The sequence below is a fragment of the Corvus kubaryi genome, unplaced genomic scaffold, assembly GCF_017639235.1.
Source record: "Corvus kubaryi isolate FWS band 111438036 unplaced genomic scaffold, C.kubaryi_AGA036_p1.0 split1-37355, whole genome shotgun sequence".
In the NCBI taxonomy this organism is placed as follows: Eukaryota; Metazoa; Chordata; class Aves; order Passeriformes; family Corvidae; genus Corvus; species Corvus kubaryi.
Genome location: NW_024582078.1, coordinates 3,936,179 through 3,955,927, shown reverse-complemented (window position 1 = coordinate 3,955,927; position 19,749 = coordinate 3,936,179). Strand labels below are relative to the sequence as shown.

Here is a 19,749-nt window from a genome sequence, read left to right as displayed (position 1 = left end):
TATTCCTGAGTCCTTCTCAGAATGCTGTGTGTCAAAGTGAAAACAGCATTGGATTTGGCTGTACTGACATGGAGAATTTTTCATGGTAACCCATCGTCAGTGAAAATTGAATCTGCATTTAACTCCACGGGTGTGAGCTGAGTTTGTAACACAGCAGCCAGGACACACTCCTGGGATGAGCAGAGTGCGGGACAACTTTGAGGAAAAACCACTCAATTAGCAGGGCCAAGACTGGACACGGGACCCTGCAGCTGGGGGAAGAGGGCCCTTCCCATCCCTGCTGTCTGCAATTAAAGCACTTAAACCTTTACCATTCAAAGCAATTATGTTTCTATATTTGACTCCTCACCCCAAATTCACCCTCCTGGTCACCCCTTCCAGGACTGAAGTGGTACTTCCCCCTCCCTGAATTCCAGGCTCTAGAGCCCCTCTGGAATCCTCTGGCAGAGTGAGGTGAAGGGAAAGCAAAAAGCAGTAACAGCACAGAGGATCCAGTGTGGTTTTCTCTCTTTCTTCTTGCTCTGGTGCTGGTGCAAAAGTTGTTGCTCATGTGACACCAGCCCCCCCCAACTGATAAATGAAGTGGATTAAGAGATTAGCTCATCACAGAGAAAATTCCACCCTCCTAATCTTCTGCTGGGCCTGTAATCTGCAAGACTTCCCCATTTTACCTCTTTTCTATTTTAACCCTGACCTCTTAATGCCTGGCAGGAGCCCACCACCCCCCCCTGAGCCTCATTGGCTGGGGAGGGATTTGCTGGGTACTTAAATGTCACCTTCCCATCCAAAGGGAGTTCTGTGCTTTCGGGTTTTCCCAGGAAGACGAGTCTCCCGTGTCCATCACCACCACGGAACCTGTACAGCACCAGGCACTTCGGGCTTTCCTGATGCTCTGACCCCTGCAGTGCTGGGGACGTCTGGACTTTGAAGGCAAGAAGCAGAATTGTGAAATTTTTTTCCTAAATTTCACAAACCCTCCATTTTCAGCTGCAAAGGGACCAGCACTTGGTGTGGAGATGGGGAACATGGACGGGAAAACCGTGGAGGAGCTGAGCACCACCGAGTGCCACCAGTGGTACAAGAAGTTCATGACGGAGTGTCCTTCTGGCCAGCTCACCCTCTATGAGTTCAAACAGTTTTTTGGCTTGAAAAACCTGAGTCCAGCAGCGAACAAATACGTTGAGCAAATGTTTGAGACATTTGACTTTAATAAGGTAAATATTGTCCTTCCCACTCGGCTGCGCAGGGATCGGCCGTGTCTGCGCCCTGGGATCCCGTGTGCTGGGGCTGGGTGGGTGTGAGAGAGAAACGGTTCTGAGTATGTACAGCCTGATTTACTGTGGCCTCATAAATTGTAGAATCAGTTCTGGAACATGAAAAATGCCAGGAAAAGCTCTTCACCCACTGCCTGCTCTGCGAAAACACAGAGACACCTCCCAGAACTGATATTTTCCTTTTAAAACAGTGGGGTTTTATCTGGCAGTCTTTGATCCCTTTAAAATGAAGTGCCCTTTAATCCTTAAACACTGGATGTTGTGACAGTAAGGACTCAGTGGTGTGAGGACAAGGGCTGTATTCATGCAGGGACAGCACGAGCCACCGTCCGCAGAACAGATTGGGGCTGTTTGCGTTGTTTGAAGCTGTAAATGGATTGCAGTGGGATTGATTTTATTCCATGTGCTCCCTGCCATGGGATAAGGAGCTCGGGCTCCCTGTGGAGAGGCTTTGTGCTGGACCCCTGGGACGGGGCAGTCCTGGAGCAGGTATTTGGGAAGGCAGTCCCAGAGCAGGTATTTGGGAAGGCAGTCCCAGAGCAGGTGTTTGGGAATGCTGCTCCCCCAGCTCAGGAGCTGTGCCAGGGAAGCAGATGGATGCTGTGTCTCCAACAGGAAACAGCATCCTCCTCTACTTGTAAATGATGTGAAATTGCACCTCCTGAGCGATGAGGAATTTATTTTATGGCAACCCAAAGGGCTTAGTGGTATTAATCCCATTGACAAAAATGCAAATCAGGCCCTAAATCCTTCAGGTGTTTGGTTTGTGCCTTGGCCTTTACCTTGCCCACTGCCCTGTGCTTGAATGCACTCCTGAAAAGGGAATTGATGCACAGGAAATCCTGCTGGGAAAGGGGCTTAGTAGCTATTTATACCTAATCTGGCTCCGGCAGCAGCGGGATAAAGCAGATGATCTCCTCTGGAACCGGCCCTGGCCCTGCAGGGCCGTGGCTTTGTTCACTGACAAAATCCTGGCTTATGCTCTGCCCCTGGTTTGTAGCGGGAATCACGGAATCATTAAGGCTGGAAAGGGCCTCTAAGATCATTGAATGCAGCTGCTAAGCCAGCTCTGCCGGGTTCACCACTGAGCCATGTCCCCAGTGCCACATCCACACGGCTTTTGAGCACTTCCAGGGAAGTGCCACAAGCCACAGCAAGAACCATTTCCCTTCAAAGTTCCATGGAACGCTCTGTGGTGGGCAGGAGGCATTTCAGCAACCTTCTGGAAGCTGTGAGCATCACGGGCAGTGTCTGGGGGAAGTTTGGTGGCCTGTGAGCTCATCCCAGCAGCTTTGCAGTGGTGCCACCACCCTGGGTCCAGCTGGACGTCTCAAACACCGTGGTGTGAGCTGGGTGGGCAAACACCCAGCAGGAAAGTCAAAGATAAAAGTGTTTGTGCTTTGGACGTGACCAAACGTGGAGCAGGTACAGAAATGGCACAAGGACAGAGAAACACCTTCCCAGCCCGAGATGTCAGCAGTGTGCTGGGGTGACTCCTGATTTTACTCCTCTCCTGGAAATGAGACCCCCTTGCAGGAGCAAGGAGCTGTAGGTGTGTGCAGGCAGGACGAGGTTGGGTAACGTATCAGGGTTCATCTACATGAACCTCTCTGACCTCTGAATTACCACTGCTTTGGGCTGGTAATTAATGCCTGGCATGTGTTAATTCCCTGAGCACAGCCCAGCTCTCAGTCCCCAAGCCAGGTCCACCCACCCAGTGCCTTCCCAACCTGTAACGGTCCAAGGTGGACCTGATGATCTTAGAGGCCTTTCCCAGCCTTAACGATTCTGTAATTCTATGATTCTACAACATCTCTGTGCAGATTAGGTGGAACCTTGGCTTTAACCACTGTGCTCCACAAGCCCCTGGTCTCAGGGCGGAGGGAGCAGCTCCAGAGGGGACTTCCAAAAGTGACCAGGAAAATCACTTACTGCCTGCCTCTCTGCTTCTAATCTCACCATAGCTTCTAAACTTCTGCTTTTAGGATGGCTACATAGATTTTATGGAATATGTGGCAGCTCTGAGCCTGGTGCTGAAGGGGAAGGTGGATCAGAAGCTGAGGTGGTATTTCAAGCTCTACGACGTGGACGGGAATGGCTGCATTGACCGGGCTGAGCTGCTGAACATCATCAAAGTGAGTGGGCTCAGCTTTTCCATTCCTGCCACAGATGGGCACTGGGTGCAGGGAGACAGGGAGGCTGTGACAGGAGCTCCCAACCCCGTGAATTCCATGGTGGATTAGCAGACACTGCCCAAACCTGCTGCCTGTCCTCTGCCAGTGCTCCCAGCAGGCGCCTCCTCGGCTGGACCTGCCTCCCACGCCCCCTCGGACACCCAGCAGCCCCTTGTCCTCTCCTGGCAGGCTGCTTAATGCTGTTCGCTGAAACTGGGGCTGAGATAAGCACTTGAATTTAATCTAAGAGTTTTCAGAGGTGACCGGCTCCTGGCTTATGCCAGCACACCCACTAAATCTTGTAAAGCATTGATCGCCTTTTTAGGTGATTTTAATCTCCAGTTTTTTAGACAGAACTTATTCCTTTCAAAGCCTAACTGCCTGAAAACAAGTTTTAGCCCTGAAAAAGAGTTTGGCCTTTCATGTCTGGTCACTTGGCGACTTGTTCTGATGGACACACAAACCTGCAGAGCACTCAGTAACTCCCTGTGCCCCTCGCTCCCTCCAGGCCATTCGATCCATCAACCGCTGCAACGAGACGATGACGGCAGAGGAGTTCACAGACATGGTGTTTAACAAAATCGACATAAATGGAGATGGTGAGGACCTTCCCTGGGCAGTGCCACTGCTCCTGCCTTCCCCCTTACCTGCACTCCAGGCTGCCAGAACAACTCCTGCTGCTGGATGTCCCAAAACACCAGGACAGGGAGAGCTGGCAGAGGGGGGCTCCCTGTGAAGGTTGAGCTCCCCCTCCCCTCTGGGCTGCCCGAGGGGACACCGCCCACTTCTCCTCCTGGGTGGGGATCTGTGGTGGCATTTGGGGTACAATACACAGCGCTGAGACCCCAGTTTCAGGGTCTGTACCTGTCCTGGGGGCAGCTGCGAGGGCGGCGTGGGGAGGAGCGAGGCTGCGGGGTTTGACAGAGCTGTTGTGACCGTGCTCTGCAGGTGAGCTGTCCCTGGAGGAGTTCATGGAGGGCGTGCAGAAGGATGAGATGCTTCTGGACATCCTCACGCGCAGCCTGGACCTGACACACATCGTGCGGATGATCCAGAACGACGGCAAGAACCCGCACGAGGGGGAGCAGGATGCCCAGGCTGCCCAGTAGCTCCTGGGATGCTTTCCCTTCGCCTCCCCCCTGGCACTGTCACCTCGGATCGGGCTGTGGAGCTGGGAGCTCCCACTGACAGACACTGGGAGCAGGATCTGCCTGGGCAGCGAGAGGAGAGGCCTCTGCAAGGAGGGGGTGCAGAGCTGGGCTCGTCTCACACGGCTCTGGGATGGCCTTGGGGCCTCTGGACGCTGCTGCTGAGCTCAGAGGGGGCACAGCTGGGGCCCCCCAGGCAGGGGAGCAGCACGAGGCTGTGCAGGTCAAGAATGCACCGAGAGCACCCCAAAATTCCCACTGAGGCCGTGGCCAACAGCTCCTCGGGGGGGTCCAACCCCTGGGCTGCCCAGGACTTGGCCCCAGTGAGAGGGGTCCTGGAAAAGCAGATCTAAACCTTCTCCTTCCATTTCTATTTCCAGAGCAAGCAATCACTGGTTTTGGTCACTCCTTCCTTCACTTGTTATTATTTGGTCAGCAGTGATTAGTGATAATGCGAGTTAAAACATTTATGAGCTAGAAAAAGGGGAGGGGTGAATGCAGTGGCTTTTCTCTGTTCAAAAGCATTAAAAACATCGAATGGTGCCTTTTTTAAAGAACCCCCTGAAGTGTACGGGAATGTGTCTCCCCGAAGCATCTGGAAGGAAGGAAGCGCTCCCAGATAAGCAGAATCAGCAGTGCAGTAACCCGAGAGGGAGGAGCGCTGTAGGACTATTCCCGCACCTTTCACCGCCTGGATAAGGAGCTCCAGGAGGTTTTGGCTCCCATGTCTGCGTGGGCTTTGAAGGGGGAGCTGCTAGAGAGGGGTGAGGCTCAGCTCTGAGCGCCCACAGTAGCTGAGGACTCCTGAGCAGGCCCTGGGGCCCAGCACCTCCAGGGTGGGATCACGGCCAGCCCCCACAGAGCCCAGAGCCAGCTCCTCCCTGGAGCCCGCGGGCAGAGCGGCCTCGTGCCCCGAGCTGGGGCTGCCCAGGACCCCGACACGCACAAGGGCGGCTGCGGGAGCGCAGCCTCACCCCAAACCATCCCTGAGCTGAGCTGGGAAGAGGTTCCTCACCAACCAGAGCAGTCCCAGGCGTGGTGAGGCAACACAGGACACCAGGAAGGATTTCTTGCCCAGCTGAGAGTTTTGCTATTTAGCACTGGGTGTTTGCAATTCACAAGCAGCTTTCTGACCATTTTTCCTGTGCATCTTTTTCATTTGACAGAGTTTTACCTGGAAGCTTTTGTACTTCCAGTCCTACAGTGAACCAATAAAGGTGTTTTACAATATTATTTCAGGTCGTGCTTCTTCTCTCTTCCAATCAATCCTTCTCTTTCCAGCAGGACAGATTAAGTGGCTCACACAAGTACAGAAACTGCTCTGGGGTTGTTCTCAGGCTCACAAACCACCCTGGACAGGAGCCCTGGATGGGCCAACTTGTCCACTCACGGCAGTGCAAGAGGGAGCAACTGCAACCCCTCATTAGAGGCGGGCTGAGCTGTTTACTCAGAGTGTAACTCTCCTTCTTGCAGCAAAACCAACTCCCCCACAAATGACCAGCACAAAACTCAGAGTCCTTTGGCTTTGCACCAGCACGAGGAGGGAGCTGAGCTCAGCGTGCGCTTTCTGAGCAGCCTCCCTGGGCAGAGACGCCTCTCCTCTGCCCCCCGGGAGCAGCAAGAAGCAGCTCTGAGCAGCCAGATTTCTATTTATAAAGCCAAAGTTGTTCTAAAAGGGCTGTCTCAGAACTGCCCTCAGGCAAAAAGCACCTTTCAAACCTCAGCGTCTCTCTCCAAAGGATGCTTTTTCAGCCTCTAAGAGAGCAAATATGAAATAATTAAAAACTAATACGATGAGTGTCTCGGCCTTAACTCATGCATAATTAATTTATTTCAAAATCCTGATGGCTGCTGAGGTGCCTCGGGCACGCTGCTCACCCCTGTGCCAACACCCCGCAGCGGGGAGGCAGCACGGGCTCTGCTGAGCATGGGGGGAATTTTTGGGAGCTGCCCTCAGCCTGATCCCCTGATGGGTGATTCTCGCTGATATCCCATCCCAATCCCCGCTTCCTGTCGCTCCTGTCCCCATCCCCGTCCTATCCCCGTCCCCATCCCTGTCCCATCCCTGTCCCATCCCCATCCCCATCCCATCCCTGTCCCATCCCCATCCCATCCCCGTCCCATCCCCGTCCCCATCCCATCCCCATCCCTGTCCCATCCCCGTCCCCTTCCCCGTCCCACCCCCATCCCATCCCCATCCCCGTCCCATCCCCATCCCCGTCCCATCCCCGTCCCATCCCTGTCCCATCCCTGTCCCATCCTCATCCCATCCCTGTTCCATCCCCGTCCCATCCCCATCCCTGTCCCCATCCCCGTCTCATCCCTGTCCCATCCCCGTCCCATCCCCGTCCCATCCCCATCCCCATCCCATCCCCATCCCTGTCCCATCCCTGTCCCATCCCCGTCCCATCCCCGTCCCCATCCCATCTCCATCCCTGTCCCCATCCCCGTCCCATCCCTGTCCCCATCCCTGCCCCATCCCCGTCCCATCCCTGTCCCATCCCCGTCCCCTCCCCTTCCCCATCCCGGTTTTTGGGACCCCTTTTGTCCCCCCGCGCTCCCGCCGTGTCCGCCCGTCCCGCAGCGCCTTCTGCCGGCCCCGCCGGGAACAGCGGGAACGCGCCGGGCTCGGCCGCACGGACCCCAAACCCGAGGGGATCCCACAAACGGGCGGCGGCAAAAACATCCCCGAGTGCATCCCCGGGGGTGCCCGAGAGGCACAGAAGTGCCACAAACCCGATTCTCGGCCAGACGCTTCCCAAGCCCCTTTTCCGCAGGTTTTGGCTGCTCTGCCGGAGCTCCGGCGCTCCCGCAGCACTCCTGCAGCACTCCTCAGATCCCAGAATATCCCCTAAATGCAGGATCTTTAAGGGTGATGCCCTTGAGACACTTTCTAAACTTCTGAGGTGCACTTAACTTTGAAGAAAAGAAAGAAGAGAAAGAAGAGAAAGAAGAGAAAGGGAAGGAGAAGGAAGAATAGTAAGGAAAGGAAAAGGAAGGACAGTAAGGGAAAGAAAGAAAAGGAAAGAAAGAAAAGGAAAGAAAGGAAGGAAAGGCAGGCAGGAAGGAAAGAAAGGAAGAAAAATAAAGAAGGAAAGGGAGGAAAAGAAGGAAAGGGAGGAAAGGAAGAAAAGGAATTTTGCCATGGCACAGCTGAGCACAGGCACTGCAAGAAAACCACTGAGACCACAGCCAGTTCCTGCAGTGACCAGCACGGGGCTGAGGAGGTCACTCCGGCTTCCCACAGGAGATTTTCAAAGGGAACTTGGCCACGGGTGCTTCGGGAGTGACCTGGACACAAACCCTACCCCGGGCAGCCCCGAGTCCCGGGGGAGCCGCCGCTGCCCAAACCTCGGCTGCACACGGAGCACGGCCGAGCACAGAGCGGGTGCGAGGATCCTCCCTCCTCCTCCTCAGCCTTTCATTGCTGCTGCTCAGCGCCTTCTCCAGGGATGCATCTCCCAGAGAGTTTTAGGATGTGATGCCTCCTTGGCTCCTGCTCCCTCTTCCCTTCAACAACAGCCGCAGCTCCACTTTCCAACCTGATCCTTCCACCTTGAGTCCTGCCCAGCTGCAGGGACATCAAACCCGGGAGCAGATGGTAGCCCGGAAAAATCACACGGCATTTGTCTTTTCCAAGCCATCCTGTTTCCCAATTTAGAGCAGAAAGAAATCCAATCAGTCAAATCCAATTCAAGCTGGGCCTAAGTCTGGAAAACCGATTATGCAAAATGCCTGACATCAGTGCTTGATGTGAATGTTGAATGGAGTTTGGGAGGACTCAGGGTGTTTATACCCAGGGATTTAAAAATAGCACTAAGGCCAAAGCACCTTTGATTTCTTGACAAAAGATTACAATTGATAAGAGGAACAATTTTCCATTGGGTTATGCCAGCTCTGACACAAACACATCCCCTGCACCTCCATCCCACATCTGCCCAGGCCACAGGACGTGGAACCACCCAGTTCCTGAGGCCTCAAGGGTCCTGTTTCAGTCCTGGAAGGGTTAAAAGAGAAGCGTCTGATTGCAGCAGTCAGCTCACTTTATTTAAGCACCTATTTCAAGTTCCATTGAGAAACATTATTTTTTAAATGATACTCTCATGGTTCCTGCTGTCATCACAGGAAGTTAAACAGAAGAGGCTCCTTCCCTACTCTGCCTCTGCAACAGCATCGTCATCTCTGCCTTATCTCTGCCTTATCTCTGTCTTACCCAGCTGTTCCAGCAGCTCCTCCCCTAAATTCAATATATCAGACTCACAGGCTACAGTTTCAGTCAGATACTCAGGTGCTTGCACAGATCTTCACCTAATTAACAAATAAGTACTATAAAACAAAGGTTTTTAATAAATATTTCTTTATTCAATTCCTGTTTTACAAAACTTCTACCAACATCTGTACAAGTGCTCACCAGGGGAGGGCTGCTGGCCTGGGGGTCCCCAGACAGCCCCTGCAGAGCCTGGGCTGACCGGGCGAGCAGAATTGGAGAATTTGGAGCATTTCAGTGAACCAGCAAAATGCAACTCTAGGAACTAAAGAGCCTCTCTAAAACTGTGCAAGAAGCAGAGCGTGTTACCTTGGTTGAGATGCTGAAATGTAAGGAATTCGAGATTTGTATCCTCCAATGAAAACATTTTTTTCACAAGCTGGAAAATCAATAAAAGTGAATGTTTTCATCCAGGCTCTCAAGTCAGATTTTTCTTTCGGATCTTTGGCTGATAAACTATTGACTAGAGAGAGCTTTGACCAACTGCCTCAGAGCAGCATAAAGCGTGAGTCTAATCAGCTCTGCTAAGTCAGCTCACCACCAACTGGTCTGTATTTACAGAGAACTCACAGAAAGGCTATTTCAAAGTGGAAATGTGCACAATCTGAACGCTAGCATTGATTTTGTCTTCTCCTGAACACTTCCTCATGGAATTTAAACTCTGGGTAAACTGACAAGACCACAAACCAGCAAACTAATCAGCTAATGAGAGTTCTCACAGTCCTAATTAAAGGCCACAAAAAAGGGGCTGTAAATCTTTTCATTGGTATGACCTGGCCCACTGATCCCATGGGAAAATTAAAATGAAAGAGACAAACTCATGTTGTTTTCCTGGGGAGCTTTTTTCTTGTAAATGAACCAATACATCCAATAAAGTTGAACCAAAATATTGATTCAACCCAAATTCATTTTCCACACACATCTATGTAGAAACACGGGTCAGGACAGCAGAGCTCAGCCTGCAACCTGTGTAAATTTTATATCTGTGGTCGGGGGCTAAATTAAGTCCAGTGTAAAACCACTGTACTGGAATTTTTGTCACTTTTTCCATTCTTTTCAAGGCCGGTTTAGACAGGGCTTGGAGTAACCTGATGTGGCATCCCTGCTCGTTGCAGGGGGGGTGGAACTGGAGGAGTTTTAAGGTCCCTTCCAACCCAAACCATCCATGATTTATGATTCCATGGTCCTGCCAATGGAGCAGCACAAGTCCTCTCATTGCAGAGATACTGCCAAGCAAAACTCTGCTCTTCCCTCATCTCTGCTTCCATACTAAACTTCTCCCACTGCAGTGAAAATCCTGGAGCTCCTTGAGCTCTTCCACTGTTCCCAGAGCAGGAAAAGCTGTTCCAGAGCGATGATTCCCTAAGAACCAGGGGCTCAAAAGGAGCCGAGTCACACCCGTGCCGTTCTGTCCTCTAAACGGGGCTGTGAAATGTCAGTGTTTGGAATCAGCACCTATCAGCCCCTCAGGCCTCGAGCAGGCAGAAGGAGCAGACTCTGGTCCCCAGGAGGGAGGGGAAGGAGTCCCTGCTCCTCCTGCCCAGCCCTCACGTTGTTTCCCTCAGCTCTGAGTGTTGTCCTGGCCACTGCTCTGATCCAATTCTCATTTTTGGTAGTTGTGTGTTGGTCTTCAGGAATCTGACATGAGCAGCAGTAAAGGCTACAAAACACACATCGAGACACCCTGAAAGCCCAACACCTGCCAGAGCAGCTGTGTTGGTGTGAGCTGTTGTAACTCTGCAGCAGTGAGCGATGCCAGCACCAGTCTGCTCTGGAGACAGCACCCCTGGCTCCTTTCCTCACCTCCCAGTCCCATCTGTCACCAGCTCCAAACCCTGCTCAGGGTCTGCTGCAGGAAGCCACAAAAAGTTTGTTCCTTGGGGTGTAACCAAAAACCAGAGCTGACAAACACAGTATTGTGTACACAAAAGGACTTATTCATGGGCCAGAAATAGTTCCTGGGTACCAGCGGTGCTCAGCACGTGGGTTTTACATCGAGATACGGCTCCTTAAACCACTCAGGTTTTCATCTGCATGCTGAGATCGAATTAAAAAGGAAAGTCACTACCAGGCTAGAGGAAGGGTCACACTTGGGAGTCAGCATCAGGTTTTCAGCTGTGCCAAACCCGAATTTTCTCAGAACAAAGCACTCTTCCTCCTCTGCTCAGTGATCCATCCCCCAGGGTTCACATCCATTTGCAACATCTTCATCACCCACTTGTCCCTCCTGGCTCCATCAATGAACTCATCAAGAGACAACTGCCCTGTGGGTGAGGAGGGGGACACGAGATGGGCAGTCAGAACACAGAGATAAGAGACAAGGAGGAGGCAGGAAGCAATTCCAGCCATGTGTCAGATAAAATGCTAATCAGACACGACCTTACTTAATTTCCCCACCTCTGCCAGGCCAGGCAGCTAAAGACAAACCAGGGGCTGTGACCTCGGGCATTCCCACCTGCCCCATCCAACAGGAGACTCCAGATGCTGCAGGGGCTCACCCAGGCTCTTCCAGGACCGGTGCCAGTCAGGTCCTGCAAGCCCCAGTTTGACTGGAACCAGCGTCTTTACTCAGCTCTTTGTGCTGGGATTGGGACCTGCCCTCTGGTTGCTGGGGGCTGTCAGAGGATGGGATCTGAGTGACATCCAAATCCAGACAGAGCAGCGACTCCTTGGTATTTTACATTAAAATAACAATGGAAAAGATTTCACCCTGCTGCACCTTCAAAGTCACTTTTGACTGTGGAACAGAGCAGAACCAAACCCAGCGTGTGCATTGTGAGTAACACAATAGAGCCAAGTGATCTCTGGGCAGCCAGGATCAGAGGCAGCCAGCCCAGCACAGGTGAGCTCTCATCAGGCAGGAATGCAATCTGTGCCATCCATCACTCACCATCCCCGTTCTCATCCACCAGCTGAAATATCCTGTCCACCACCTCCTCTGGTGTCAGCAGCGGGGTCCTGTCCTCCACGTCCGACCAACACACCCTCTTCAGCCTGTAGATGGACTGAAAGGAGTTCACAAATTAGGAAAGGGACTGGAAAATGAAAAGCAGTGAACTCCATTATCATCCCAACACTGAGAAGGTCTTTTTCAAAGGCTGTGGGTTTAACCTTTCTGGAAAGATCTGCCCCTCAACAGCCTCAGATCTAGAACAGAACCCCTGACCTTATGCCTACCCTCACTGCACGTTAATTACCTCATTTGCTCTGTGCAGCTGCTGCCCTCCTGTTTCCCTTACACATATTGGTCAGACCTCAGGGTTTCTTTGCAAAGAACAAAGCAACCGTTCCACAGATGGAAAAAATCATAAGCCTTGACTGTGATTTTTTCCTAACATCCAAAGCCAGGCACATCTGGACTAACCCAGCCCTCTCTCTGGGGAAGCTGTGCCCAGGCTGCAGATCAAACCTGTATTAGCACAGATTTTGACCCCCAGTTTCTGCTCCCCTTTGCCATGGGAAAGGGTCAGATTTTATCTGCTCCTGTGGCACCACCTGTCCATCGTTACCTTTACTGCTTAGGCTGAAGGGTTTTGTCTAAAGTCTTCCCAGAGAGAGGATTAGCAGTGGCCTCACAGTTCTGAACAATTCTTGGTTGACCTCAAAACTATAATGGGTCGTGGCCCAGACAGGCTGCCCTGCTGCCACACCAGCTGCTGCAGGTGACCAGCTGCTCACCCTCCCCAGCCGGAGGCCCTGCTGTCCACAGGGGCAATTCCTGGCACTGCACTCCCCTGAGATGCTCAGATGGGTGATAAGCAGTGGTTATCACCCTGCCAGGCAGTGCTGTGCAGGGGAACCATCCCTGCGGTGCTGCAGCACAGCCACCGAGATATTTCACCTCAGGTAAGAGCACAGGTACCTGTCCCTGGCTGCCTGCTCAGCCCCACAGCATCCTTCAGCTTGGAAAAGAGACCTTCAGGATCCTCCAATCCAACTGTTCCCCCAGCACTGCCAAGGCCACCCCTGTCCCCAGTTGTCACATCTACACAGCCTTTACATCCCTGCAGGGATGGTGATTCCTGTGTCACGGCTGGACAACACTTTCAGTGAAGAAATTTTTCCTGATAATCATCTAAACCTCCCCTGGTGAAACTCGAGGTGATTTCCCCTTGTTCCATCACTTGGCAGAAGACACCAGCTCCCACCCTGCCAACCAAACCATGGAGTCACTGCGAGGCCTCTTCTCACACCTCCACACCATCACTGGTTACATCCAAGGCAGGACACAGCAGAAACCCAGAAAGGCACCGGTACAAAGGAATTTCGGTGCTAATTGGTGCCTCTCAGGGTATTCTCACCAACCACCCAGCCAGGACACAGCCCCAGCAAGGGCATGGGGTGAAACCCTCCTCCCCAGGCCAGCACAGGGAACCTTGGTGCTGAGAGGTTGAAAAGAAAGGCAGAGCAGAGCTCCAGGATCTCCAGAACCCAGAGGGTGCATTTCTGGGCAGCAGCAGGGCCAGGCTGCCCACAGTGGGTACAGCAGAGCCCTCAGACACCTCAGCAGGCTCCAAACCCTTTCACCAAGGTCAGGCATTTTCACTTCATCACCATCCACAGCTGCCCTGAAACCTGATTATCACAAACCCCATACACATCATAACGTTGCCAAAGAGCAGGGATTGCTTAAAAAAGTGATTGGGCAATGCCCACTTACTTCAACAATTTCCAGCAGCTCAGGTTTATCTATGCAGCCATTCCCATCCTTGTCATACACTTTGAACGTCCACCTCAGCTTGTGTTCCAGTTTTCCTCGTAAAACAAGATTCAAGGCAGCTACGTATTCCAGAAAATCAATGGTGTTATCCTGTGGCAACAGAAAAGCAGCAGCTGGATGACATTAACTGGGTAGAAAGTTGATAGAGAACTGCTTTACAGATTCCAGAAAACCTGGGTTAAAACTGCCAAAAGGATAATGCATGGGACAGGTCTTTGTCAGGCACTGTAAAGAAGGTTTGGAGCAGTTCAGGACCAGCAGCAGGCACAGCCACACCCTGTGCACCTCCTCCCCCATCCTGTCACGCACCAGCAGCCCTTAAAACCAGATTCTCTGTCCTGTCAGGGAAGCTCCCATAAATTAGGAATGGGACTTCATCTTTTATGCACAGTTTGCTCTGCTACCTTTTCTGCACAGCTTTCATAACAGAATTTGGGACCCGAACCTTTCATTTTTTGCAGGAATTTGGGTTTTTACAACTTGGAATTCTGAGACAAGCCTGACCTGCCCACATCTTCCATGGCCTTTTTTAATCCTTTCTCACAAACTGACTTTTGCTGCCACTTCAATGTGATTTTGCTGCTGTTTTCAAAGGGAGCTTAAGGGAGATGAGTTGATCAGAGATGAACAACCTGAGTCCCCCTTTCCTGTATGGATACAAGGAACAAACATCCCCACACTTGGAATGTGATCGAGAGCTTCAGGAAAAAAATAATTGAACCATTTGGCAAGCGTTGCTCACCCAAGGCAGCTGAGTGCCACTCTTTGAGAACCCAAAGCATCCCAGGCTGCCCGTGGCAGCAGTGCAGGGGATGCAGGAACTGTGACTAAACCAGAAAACCCACTTCTCCCAGGTGTCTCATGACAAATACGGCAAAGGGAATCAAGACCAGAATGTCTGAATTGTTCAGCATTCCTTTCCTTCTGGAAAGCAAAGCTAAAATCAATATTTTATTACAAACCACCTGTTCATACTTGATGCAGACACTTCCTCCGACACAGAACAAGCCTGAGTAGGACTTTCCTGCACTGTAATTTCCCCCTATCTCAACAGAGAGATGTTTCTGCCATGTGGGAGCCTTGGCTGTTTGAGGGCGTTACAACACTGTCTCAAAGTGTGACTGCCTAAATTAATTCAATCTTAGTCCTTTCAGGGGACATTCTGACCTTAATTCAGGTAGAGATTTGAGGAGATAATCCAGACCAGCCTGTGCTCCTTCTCCTGCCCTCGGGGGTCCCTTGCCCCCACCTCAGTCCCATGAAGGGTGGGCACAACCCAAACACCTCCCCACTGCAGAAATTGTTACACAAATACCTGTAAAACCTTCCCAGCACTTACCCCATTCTTGTCAAAAGCCCTGAACATGTTCTCCACATACTCTGCTGCTTCCTGATTATCCTGGACCCCGAAGAACCTCTTGAACTCGTGCATGAAGAGGGTCCCACTGGGACATTCCACCACAAACTTCTTATACCATTCCTGCAGCTCTGCAACATCAATCTCTCCTTGATCCTCTTCAGCATTGGTGAACTGCTGTCCCATTTTCCCCCAGAAAGCAGGATTAAAAACAGAAGGAAAAGAAGAAAAGTCCTTTGTTCTTTTTCTTCTTGCTGTCTCGTGCCTCTGTCTGATGTTAATGCTGTGTCACCCTCTCTCTTCTGTGTTTTAGTTTCTTGTTCCTCCTCCCCTGCCCAGCTCCCGGTGCTGCAGCTCCGTGTGCTCCCCAGGAGATCTGAGAGTGGCTCCTCTGCCCCGGAGCACAGAGCACTGGGCACGGATAAAAATAACTAAAGATCATTAGAAGATTCCCACCCATGAGCCCCAGAGACCTTCAGATGTTCTGAGCTGTGCCCTATTTAGAAGCAAACTCCAGGGGCTCAGTGTCTTTCTACACATTAATACCTCCATGTCAAAGAATTTGGGAGCCGAGGTTCCCTTTGCACACAACACACAGCTCCACTCTGTCCTGTAGAGTCTTCCAGAGGAAAAAAGGGATTATAGGGGAAGGAACATTTATCTTTGCAATGCTGGCTGTATTACCTGCCTGTGGGGGTTGCTCAGTGCTTCAGTGAGAGGGGGCATAGGAAAAAACAACAATCACAGAGGGGAACTCCTGAGAAAACAAACACTTCCATAAAGAAACCTGCTAATGCATTAAATTAACTGAATGTCTGCTGTAGCTGTGCTCTACAAAATGGTTGAGAGAATTAGTGGAGGCACCTGGATACAAACACACACATTCCTCTTATTGTCACATCTCCATCTTATAGCTTTAAGCTAAAAAGAACAGGAATTATGTCCATATTTTTAGAGCATATTCTTCTTATTTCCTTCCCCTTTTTGTGTCCATGGGAATTCCCCTCCTGCCTACCCTTCCCCCTGACCCTCATTTACTGCGTTGATTACAGACACCAAGTGTGGCTCTTCCTTCCCTGGGCTCCTTCTGTCCAGCACCGCTCACAGCCGTGGCTCAGCCCCTCCTCTCCACACACACAGAGCCCTTTCCTTCTCCTGCAGGAGCCACCAGCTTTTCTCCACACCAAACCAGTTGCTCTGAACCCAGTCTGTGTCCGCTGGAAAGAATGACCTGAGCTATAAATGTGCCCAAGCCAGCCTGATATCTTCATTAAGAGGATTGGAGCAGCATTAATAGAAAACAATAGATTCTCCTATCCTAATGCCAAGGTCCAGATGGATTTAAGCTGCTCACTTTTTTGGAACAATTTTTGGTGTTGGTTAGGTAAGAAGAGCCTCTCTCATGGAAGAATACTGGCTAAGAACCAGGCTGAAATTTGAATTTGATATTGCAGAACAGTAGAGCAATTCATGCAGCACTGTAAGAGTGGGATTTGCTCTGAATGCACTGACACCTGCAAGTAACCCAGCAGTGTACTATGTGCATATATATATAAAAAATATATATATATACATACAGAGATTTGCAGGAGTCTAATACAACCTTACACTGTTACATGTAAGGATACCCAGGCAAGGTTTGGTTTCACTTAAAAGAAGAGCAAAGAGAGGATAGAGACAACACAGCAGAAGCCTAGAGATGGATGGGAAGGGCCAGAGAAGTTGCCAGAAAATTTAAGACTGTTCTATTTAAATTAAAGCATTTTTATATAATAATATTCTTGTCTATCCTCGCGCCCAGAAGAATGCAACACAGTTAATGAACTCAACCCTTCCCTTTGGAAATGCTTCAGCTGAATTTCACCTCTGACTTGGAGATGCCTCGTCCACAACAGAGCAGCTCAAGGGCTGGCTCATCAGAAAAATAACAGTAAATCCATCCCCCCCCCCGTTTTTCTCTTCATAGAGCTACTGGAAAGAAGTCTTTGGTAGCCACAGTCACGTTTATAAATTATTTTATATAATTTTTGGAATTATCTTGCCTGGTGAGGCCAGGAGTTCTCCTGGGGTCTCAAACAGCCCCAGGCCACAGAGGTGCTGCCAGGACAGCGGTGGGGAGGATCCATTCCCTTTTCCTGCAGCACAGCTGGGGAGTTTGGGATGTGCTGGGGTGAAGCCTCTCCACCATTTTGTGCAGCTCTCCTGCACGGAGCTGCCTGCTGGAATGCGAGTGCTGAGAGCGCACAGCAAGACTCCACATGCCCAGGACATTGTCTTGACTCATTGCATAATTTTGTTTTGCCTTATGGGAACTTGGTGCTCTGTTCCCAGGAGAGAAAATGGTTCCTCTTTGTTTTGATGACTGCAATCTTCTCCAGCCAGGAACAAAGGGCTGCAAGAGACCTGGAGTACAAAGCCCAGCTGCTGCTATTGCAGGTTTTGTGGCATACAATCGTGTTGATAAAATAGTGATATTAATTTGGCACTGAAATAAAGTAAATCCCATAGCTCCTGGTATGAAAATTCCTCTGCATGTCCTCTGTGTGCTCTGCAGACTGCACTGAGAGAGCTGCTGTCTCTCAGCCAGCAGGATGTCACTGAATAAGGCACAGTTTATCAGTCAAATTACTTCTTACTTTGATTCAAAAAAACTGATGCAGATAGAGGTAAATATAAACAGAGAGAAGTAAAAATAAAAAGAGTCATTTCTAGAAAACACTGCAGTGAAGAGGTTGGTGCTGTTTGTCTGCCTGAAGGAGCAGGATCAGCGCTCTGTGTGTTGTGTCAGAGCGAACACTTTGGATGATCAGTTACAAACAGGTAACATCTGATTGCATGTCCTGCCTAATGAGTTATCCCTGGATTATCACCTCTACAGCTCCAAAGCTCCGCAGTTTCCCAGCCAAGAGCATGGAAAAAGACAGCCTATTTCCTGTCAGCTGCCTACCCCAACGTGCTGCCACACGCTTCAGCACAGGCTGGTAGAAACTCAAGAGGAAAAAAAAAACCACCAAACCCTGCAGAGGGCTGGGAAGACTCATTTGTTTGGCATCTGTGTCGGTGCTGGGAAGGCAGCAGTGGCTGTGGCAGAGGCAGCAGGGTGCTGGCAGGCACAGCTGCCTGCCAGAGGGGACCAGCTTCAGGGAGACTGCAGGCAGGACTGGACCCTTCTCCCGAGCTGGAGCTCCCAAGCTGGAGCAGTCCTCACCCAGCTGTTTTGCCACATTGCTCCATTTTTTAAATCCCCCAGCCCTGACCTGCGGGTTGGGCATCTTGAGTGTCCTTCCAGTGTGCCCAGGAAGGGCAAAACTCCACCCAGGCAGCTCCCAGCACTGCCACAGACAGCCAAGGCAGCAGGAGCACGAGCAGCAGCACTGCTGGTGGCTCCTTCCGTAGCTCCCCAAGCATCCACCACAAACAAAGCCAACCCAAAGCATCCTTAAATTTCCCTGTCGTCGCCAGGCGGGATGGAGGCGTGGACAGCAGGAATGCAGGGAGGATGAACGGCAGTTTTTGTGCTGACCCATCTGAGGAGAGATCAAAGAGCCTGGAGTTCAGCCCTATATCTCCCTGTGTCTCTTCCCAGTTGCTCCCAAAATTGTCCTACCACTGCATGTTTTTATACAGCAGGAATAACAAGGGTGTTTCATTGCAGGAGCAGCTGTCCCTTGATTTACACATCAGAAATGGTCAGGTACCACTAATGAAACCCATCCACTGCAGTGTCACCCAACACAGAGAGCACTGGCCCTGGGGTATCTTCTGCTGATTGCCAGAAAGATTTTCTTATGTGCTGACAAACTCCTGCTAAATATTTCCTCTGAGTGGAATTCCATGCTGGATGAAGCCTGAATTATCCACCTTGCACTTGGCATCCGGCAAGGCAAACTTCCCCAGAAAAATGTTGAATTGTTTTGTCTGTGTGTGAAGATCTCCAACATTTTGTCTAGTTCCAAACTCTTGGCTCAGGACTGAGCTGTGGGTGTAAGTCAGCCTTCCCAAAGGCAGGGTTCAGCATTTTCCATAGGGCTCATGATGAGAAGGAGAAGGGAAATTCCCTTTTTTTTCCTGGTTAATTGAAACTGAATGGTGAAGTATTGTATGATCCTTGAAACCAAGATTCACCACTGAGTCATGGCTCTCCACCTACAGGGAAAATAAATAAGACGCGAGACTGGAGGGCAGGAGACTGCAGAGGGACCAGGGAGAAGCTGCTGAGCCCCTTCCCAGGGGTAGGTGTGACCCCAGAGTGGGGATGGAGGCAGGGAAGAGGGACATTTTTATGCTTTTCAGAGAAAAAAGTATGTGCTTGTGGCTTTAATCAGAGCTGACTTCAGGGTTTGGCTTCATCCCGTGCTGTCATTGACCGGATATGGACCTATATGGATGGATTTAGGACAAGAGGAAATGTACTTAAATTGTGCTAGGGGAGGTTTAGATTGGATATTTGGGAGAATTTCTTCACTGAAAGGATGGACAAGCACTGGAACAGGCTGCCCATGGAAGCGGCAGAGTCACCGTCCCTGGAAGTGTTCAAAACCGTGCGGATGTGGTGCTAAGGGACACGGTTTAGTGGTGGGCCTGGCAGTGCTGGGTTAATGTTTGGACTCAATGATCTTAGAGGTCTTTTCCAGCCTTAATTATGCTGTGATTCTATGACTCAGCTGAATATGCTTTGAACTGCGAAAAAGCCCAGGAACTTTATGTTTTCTTCACAAAATATTCCATTTAAAAGGCAAAGATATCCCGTTTAAAAGCAAACTTCCTTTCCTAAATACTCCGTTTACAAGGGGGGAAAAAAAAAAAAAA

The 19,749-nt window shown here is 50.7% G+C and overlaps 2 protein-coding genes across 2 annotated transcripts; one reads left to right on the top strand and one right to left on the bottom strand.

Moving 5' to 3' along the window:
* Positions 1-787: 787 nt before the first annotated feature.
* On the top strand, positions 788-5,829 carry GUCA1A (guanylate cyclase activator 1A). Its single transcript, XM_042013562.1, has 4 exons — positions 788-1,214; positions 3,260-3,409; positions 3,957-4,047; positions 4,397-5,829. Exons 1-4 carry the CDS (start codon positions 1,017-1,019, stop codon positions 4,555-4,557), a joined length of 600 nt encoding a protein of 199 aa, XP_041869496.1. The 5' UTR covers positions 788-1,016; the 3' UTR covers positions 4,558-5,829.
* Positions 5,830-8,621: 2,792 nt separating this feature from the next.
* Positions 8,622-15,353, bottom strand: GUCA1B (guanylate cyclase activator 1B). The gene is made up of 4 exons (XM_042013526.1): positions 14,923-15,353; positions 13,524-13,673; positions 11,754-11,868; positions 8,622-11,127 (listed from the first exon to the last, which is right to left on the bottom strand). The coding sequence occupies exons 1-4, from the start codon at positions 15,124-15,126 to the stop codon at positions 11,000-11,002; spliced, it is 597 nt and encodes a 198-aa protein (XP_041869460.1). The 5' UTR covers positions 15,127-15,353; the 3' UTR covers positions 8,622-10,999.
* Between the last annotated feature and the right edge of the window lie 4,396 nt (positions 15,354-19,749).

Bases quoted from the DNA above. Each gene is read 5' to 3' on its own strand.
- GUCA1B (XM_042013526.1), bottom strand. From the start codon at position 15,126: ATGGGACAGCAGTTCACCAATGCTGAAGAGGATCAAGGAGAGATTGAT. The intron at 13,674-14,922 runs GTAAGTGCTGGG...CTGTTGCCACAG, and splicing joins GGGCTTTTGACAAGAATGGG to GATAACACCATTGATTTTCT. The intron at 11,128-11,753 runs GTGAGTGATGGA...CCTCACCCACAG, and splicing joins GGTGGATGAGAACGGGGATG to GGCAGTTGTCTCTTGATGAG.
- GUCA1A (XM_042013562.1), top strand. From the start codon at position 1,017: ATGGGGAACATGGACGGGAAAACCGTGGAGGAGCTGAGCACCACCGAG. The intron at 3,410-3,956 runs GTGAGTGGGCTC...CGCTCCCTCCAG, and splicing joins AGCTGCTGAACATCATCAAA to GCCATTCGATCCATCAACCG. The intron at 4,048-4,396 runs GTGAGGACCTTC...CGTGCTCTGCAG, and splicing joins AATCGACATAAATGGAGATG to GTGAGCTGTCCCTGGAGGAG.